The 6,353-nt window shown below is 50.7% G+C and overlaps 1 protein-coding gene across 1 annotated transcript in view; it reads right to left on the reverse strand.

The window, feature by feature from the left end:
- LOC128830043 (putative N-acetylated-alpha-linked acidic dipeptidase) overlaps nucleotides 1-4,058 on the reverse strand; it is a 58,815-nt gene extending 54,757 nt beyond the window's left edge. Inside the window, exons 1-2 of the mRNA XM_054015675.1 lie at nucleotides 3,682-4,058; nucleotides 1,176-1,284 (exon numbers count right to left, since the gene is read on the reverse strand). Of these exons, the coding sequence (XP_053871650.1) occupies nucleotides 1,176-1,284; nucleotides 3,682-3,796 (224 nt within the window). The 5' untranslated portion in view covers nucleotides 3,797-4,058. The remainder of the gene's footprint in view (nucleotides 1-1,175; nucleotides 1,285-3,681) is intronic.
- Nucleotides 4,059-6,353: the final 2,295 nt, after the last annotated feature.

Genomic DNA, 6,353 nt, shown 5'->3' on the forward strand with positions numbered 1-6,353 from the left:
AATAATAACTTCTAACAAATGCTGGACTCTATTAAGAGACTACTAATAAATTTACCCAACCACGTCATATAAATTACTAAATGTGTCTCAACTTTTCCCTAATTAAGGTTTCTAGAATAAATTATAGAAATTAAGGACTATTATCGGGTGTTGTTTTTTTTAATCTATGCTCCCCCCCATCCTCTTGTACCATTGTCTCAATTTTCAGGAGATGCTAACAGCCTTCCAGCCAGGCTTTAACACAAGGACAAGATTATTTAAAACATTATGGACCAGATCCTCAAATCCAAAATCAGTGGGAGCTAGGTGACTAAATACCACAGACAATCTGGGCCTACCCTCCTAGTTAACATGCCTTGGGATGGGTGAGTGGAATAAGCCTTTTGGATTAAATGTATCCTTAAGAAGGAACTTGAAGGTGTGAGAACCACAGATTTATTTTGTGGTAATTGGTCAGATTTTAAATTGACCAGCTGGGGTCATCTCCAGATGCCCATCTCCAGACGCCCATATCAATTATTCTCATCACAAAGGAATAGAGCTTAGAGGCATGTCAGAGAGGAGATTCCAGACATAGGGTCCACATGGAAAGAATTGCCAGGGTAAGAGTGGCAGACGAAAATGAAAAGGACATGTGACTTGGACATAGCAAATGTGAGTAGAAGACAAGAGCAGACAGGGAGGAGGAGCTAACTTGCAAATAGTCTGGAAGGCAAGGACCTGCTGCCTGGTTCTCCTCCCATTTACACTGGTGTAACTCCGCTAACTTCCCCGATCCACTTGTACATCTCCCTTTGCAGTCAGAGTATTGCCTGAAAATTGATGCAGAGTAAACACTCCCCTGCAAATGGAACCTGGCTGCAGTGGGGGAGGCTGGGCTGTGATGGGGTGGCAGCCTTGACCTCTGAGTCCTCTAATACTGTTCACCACCCCAGAGAAGCACAGAGTGAGGGTTTGAACACTGAAATCATTGGACCTTGCTCTCTATAGAGGGACCACTGTTTCCCACAAAAGTTACGAAGCAACAGGAAGAGCTGTGATGGGCTCCACTGTCAAACATGACTCACATGGGTATTTTAGACAGAGGCTATAACCCAAAGTCTGTTCACAAACCTAGTCATTGTACCAGTTGATCACAGATGAATATTGTGGATAGAAGTACAGACTTCACTTACTATAGAAACTGCTTGATGTTTTCAGCTTTCATTTCAGCCATAAATACCTTCTTCACCTTCTCATGAGAAATAGGGGCTGTTACCTCATCAGTAGGTTTTGTAAACCAGCCTGCAAAATACAACGATAAGCGCACTAGGAAAACATTATTTCTATGGGCCATGACAATAACTTTCAGTATCAGTTCAAGATTTTATCATGCCTTTTATTATTGGATTTATTACACTAGTGTTTAGAGGACCCAACCAAGATCAAAGTCTGATATGTGAGACATTGAACCAACACAAAGTAAGAGAGCTTATAGCCTGGATAGATAAGATAGATGGAATGGGAAAAAAGGAAATATTATCCCTATTCGTCAGTGCAACCCTACTTGACTGTGGATTTTGAAGAGTTCCATCTACTGTCCCATAAGCACCAGGCCACCAAATGACTAATTACCTTGGTTCAATTCATCTCAGCAGAGCATCTTTAGAAAGATGCACAGAAACAAAGAAGGACGTGGGTTGCAAGTTTATGGGGTGACATGTAAATCTCTGTAACTTTGGGCTCTGCATACTCCAGACTTTTCTCCTATGAAACATTGGTTATTATAACGTCTCCTTAAACAAAAGTTAACTGTTGTAATGATTGTTTTGTTTCTGATATTCAAAGGGCAAGGATTTGTAAACTTATTCAAACGTCCTAAATAATTATTTAAAAAAAATCAGTTAGAACAGTAAAGACAGAGGATGTGCTCCACCAGGGACATCTGGTTATAGAAACTAGAATTCCAGTAGTTCTGAGTTCCATTTTTTAAAAGAGCTCCCCTCCTCCCCCCCCCCCTCCTCACACACACACACAGAGTTTTCTGTGTGAATACGGCAGAGATTACATCGGTAACTTCAAAATGTAGAAAGGGAAATATACAACAGGGAAAAACCCTTCAGTGACAGAGAGGGGGACTAGCACAACCTAATACATATGTACATCTCTCTGAGCAGAAAATAATTCATTTAAGGCTTTCTAGCGATACAAACCATGAATAAATGGCAAAGAAACCCCCAAGATTAAAGATAGGACTTTTTGGTCCTTTTCTTATACCTTTTTCCATTACTGCTCCCTTTTAACCTGTGGAATTGGGGGGAAATGGAAGTCTCCTATGGAAAATGCTCAGTTCAGTGGTGGGGAAGATGAGAAGTTAAAAGAAAAACCTCCAAAGGAAGAAGTGTATGCTCTCTACCAGCCAGTCTGTGGCTATTCATCTGGGGCTCTTTGTTTCAGTGTGTTTGTTTCATTCTTTCAGTGTGTGTCTCTCTTCTGCCTTTTGTTCTGGCCCTGTCTCTGCTATTCCTCTCCCTGACAAACTGTGAAACAATCACACCCAAAACACCAATTCCGCCCATCCCCCACGCCACGCGCTTGCTTGTGAGCTCAGTTGCTGCGAAGTCCGAGGTGTTGCCTGGGGCGCTTTACCCTGCAGTGAGTGACTGCAAAGTGGAGCGGGTTTGATCTCCTGGAGCAGTGGTTTTCAAACTGCAGGTCGAGACCCAGTACTGGGTCGTGGCGGCTCTAGTCAGCACTGCCAACTGGGCCGTTAAAAGTCCCGATGGCGGTGCTGCCCAGCTAAGGCAGGCTAGTCCCTACCTGTTCTGACACTTCGCTGCGCCCCAGAAACAGCCAGCAGCAGGTACGGCTCCTAGGCAGGAGGGCCACGGGGCTCTGCGCGCTGCCCCTGCCCTGAGCACTGGCCAGGAATCGGTCAATGGCAGCTGTGGGGGCAGTGCCTGTGGGCGAGAGCTGTGTAGAGCCGCATGTACGCCTCCACCTAGGAGCTGGACCTCCTGCTGGCTGCTTCCGGGGCGCAGCACGGTCTGCAGCACCAGGACAGGCGGGAAGCCTGCCTCTGCTCCCAGGCTGCGCCACTGACTGGGAGCCACCGGAGGTAAGCCCGCACCCCAACCCTGTGCCCCAATCCCCTGTCCCAGCCATGAGACCCCCTCAAATCCAGGGCCCGCTCCTGCATCCCAAACCCCTCATCCCCAGCCTCACCCCAAAACCTGCACCCCCAGCCCAGAGCCCTGACCCCTCCCATGCCCCAATCCCCAGCCCTGAGTCCCCCCCAAATCCCTCGCTCCACCCCAGAGCCTGCACCCCCAGCCCAGAGCCCTGACCCCTTCCCGCACCCCAACACTCTGCCCAGCCAAGCCCTCTCCCACACCCTGAATCCCTCATTCCCGGCCCCATCCCCCAGCCCTCACCCCAACCCCCCCCCCCCCCCCCAGCCCCTTCCACACCCCAGACCCTTCATCCCCAGCGGGCATCAAAATTTTTCTTCAACTGGGTCGCCAGAAAAAAAAGTTTGAAGACTTGGAGACTGCCCTGGAGAAGGACGAACAAACCTCGCCTGACCTAAAGGGGCTCACTCCCTGTGTGGGCCTGTAAGGAAGCCCCCACCCCCTTTATCCCAGCCAGAGCCCTCCTCGCCTCCCCGCCCCAAAGCCTGGCCCCAAGCTCGCTGCACAGTACCGATGAGGAAGCCGAGCAGGAGCAGCGCGGCTACCCCCAGGCTCAGGGCACAAACGCGACCCCTGCTGCCCCGCGGCGAGGTCCGCTCGGCGCCGCTCCGGAGCGCGGTCCACATGCTGGCCCGGTCGGGTTGCTCTGCGCTGCCCGGCGATCCGGCCCTGAGCTGGGCGCTGCCACTTGTCCCCAGCCCGCTCCGCGCCGGGGCGAAGTCCGGTTCGCTCCCGCAGGCAGGGACGGGCGATTCCGGACTACGGCGCTTCCCTGAACCCAGCCCGGGCCCCGCCAACTCTCGCTGCGTGGCAGAGGCGCCTGCCCTGGGAGGCAGCTCCGCAAGTCTCCAGCCTCTTAAGGGAGCAGGAATTTGTTTCGGTTAGAGACGGGCTCAGATCAGCCCCTCCCCAATTCAAAGGCCCTGGGAAGATCCGGATCCCGAGCCAGAGTTTGCAGCTTCTGCCTCTTGCGAATTGAAAAGAACCGGGAGACAGACATGCGGGAGAGGGAGAAGATGATCTGAATAGGGTTTGGGGATGCTAGCGTGGCCGAGGGGCTCTTTCTCCAGTTCCCTCTTTTTACATACCCCACTGCCCCTCCTTCTACCTGTTCGCTCACATCCCACTTGTTTATGTCTGTCCATCCACTCTGACAGACTTCATTTCTGCCTCTAGATAAATTCCTGGAGGATAGGTCCATCAATGGCTATTAGCCAGGATGGGCAGGGATGGTGTCCCTAGCCCAGGGGTGGGCAAACTTTTTGGCCTGAGGGCCACATCTGGGTATAGAAATTGTATGACGGACCACGAATGTTCACGAAATTGGGGATTGGGAGCTCAGGCTGGGGTTGAGGGCTCTGGGGTGGGGCTGGGGATGAGGGGTTTGGAGTGGAGGAGGGTGCTCTGGGCTGAGACCGAGGGGTTCAGAGGGCGGGAGGGGAGTCAGGGCTGGGACAGGGGGTTGGGGCGCGGGGGGGGAGTCAGGGGTGCAGGCTCTGAGCGATGCTTACCTCAAGCTGCTCCCGGAAGCAGCAGCATGTTCCCCCCTCCAGCTCCTACACGGAGGCGTGGCAAGGCGGCTCTACATGCTATCCTGTCCACAGGTGCCCCCCCCCTCCAGCTCCTACGCGGATGTGTACTGGCAGCCAGAGGGCTCCGCACACTGCCCACACCCCAAGCGCCGCCCCCTGCAGCTCCCATAGGCCAGGAACCTCAGCCAATGGAAGCTGTGGGGGGCAGCACTTGGTGCAGGGGCAGTGTGTGGAGCCCTCTGGCTGCCCCTACGCATAGGAGCCAGAGCGGGGACAGGCCTCTGCTTCCGGGAGCCGAGTGGAAAGCCCCCAATCCCACACTCCGCACTCCCTCTTGCACCCCAACCCACTGCCCTGAGCCTTCTCCCACACCCCGCACCCCTCCTGCGCCCCAACCCCTTGCCCTGTGCCCCTTCCTGCACACTGCACCCCCTCCCACACCCCGCACTCCCTCCCACACCCTGCCCCAGCCCTACATTCATGGCCCTGCATGCAATTTCCCCACCCAGATGTGGCCCTCTGGCCAAAAAGTTTGCCCACCCCTGGTCTAGCCAAACAATTCCAGATCATGTAAAGCGGGGTAATTTGATAGAGGAGAAACCGGATTGTGGATGTTGCTGGGGGTTGTTAGGTCTGTGTGTTTTCTCAAATGATCTACAGGCCTGTTTGGGGGCCCTGTGCTAATATTGCATTGAGGCTGTTTTATATCAAATTTTGTAATGCGTCTAGAGCCATAGACAGGTGCAGTGACCAAGTCTGAATAAACAAAATAAGTAGACCACAGAGGCATTATGAGTTTAATTCAATAATTTTTGTCTTGCACTTTGAGGTTGGTAAGCAGAAGGTGTTATGTAAGTGCAAAAGTGTGATATATTACACTCAGGATTATAGAGTTCACATGTGAAACCAAACAGATAATTTGGATAGGTGGAACTGGCACAAGAATCAGGGAAGTTAATATTTCTTCTCCACCTGTGATCTAGCAGAGAACCTGTTACCAAACTCTACCAGCTATTCTAATTTGTTAGTGAAACATGGGGGTGGAGGCAGAATGACTTTTTTTTCCTTTATTTTTTTCCAACTTGAGTAGTTTGAAGGCCAAAAAACCTGCTGTCTGTTAAAATGCAGGACACAGATAATCTCTTAGCTGGGATCATTCAGTCTGGTGTCATTGGCATGATACAGTTTTCCCTGGTACAAATAAAACCACTTCTGGTTAATTCTATTATGTGTTTATTTGTATTGCAGTAGCACCTAAGAGCCTAGTCATAGACAATTAATTAATTATAAGTCTGCAATTTTCCTTTGCAGTGGCTGCAGAGTTTCTAGTTTAATCTCTGGTAGAGATTGTGGCTGTGAGCATGTTATTGTATTAATTTACTCTGAATAAAGTTCACGAATCTTTGCTCTACGGGGGCTCTCTGATGGAGTGTACCACCCATTAGAGTTCCAGAGCTAAACTGGTGATGGTGATTAATGCAAGATGCTCTAGAATTTGTCCACAGAAAGGCCAAGGTTAATAGAAAAGCCTGGGAAACCGCTGAAGCTGGCTAGCCTGCCTGCAATCTATTTAAGGAAGAGTAAAGGTATGTCTACACTGCATTTAAACAGCCCCTAAACTGAGCCCTGCAAGCCTGAGTCAGCTGGCACA

This window comes from Malaclemys terrapin, chromosome 1 (genome assembly GCF_027887155.1).
Source record: "Malaclemys terrapin pileata isolate rMalTer1 chromosome 1, rMalTer1.hap1, whole genome shotgun sequence".
Classification (NCBI taxonomy): Eukaryota; Metazoa; Chordata; order Testudines; family Emydidae; genus Malaclemys; species Malaclemys terrapin.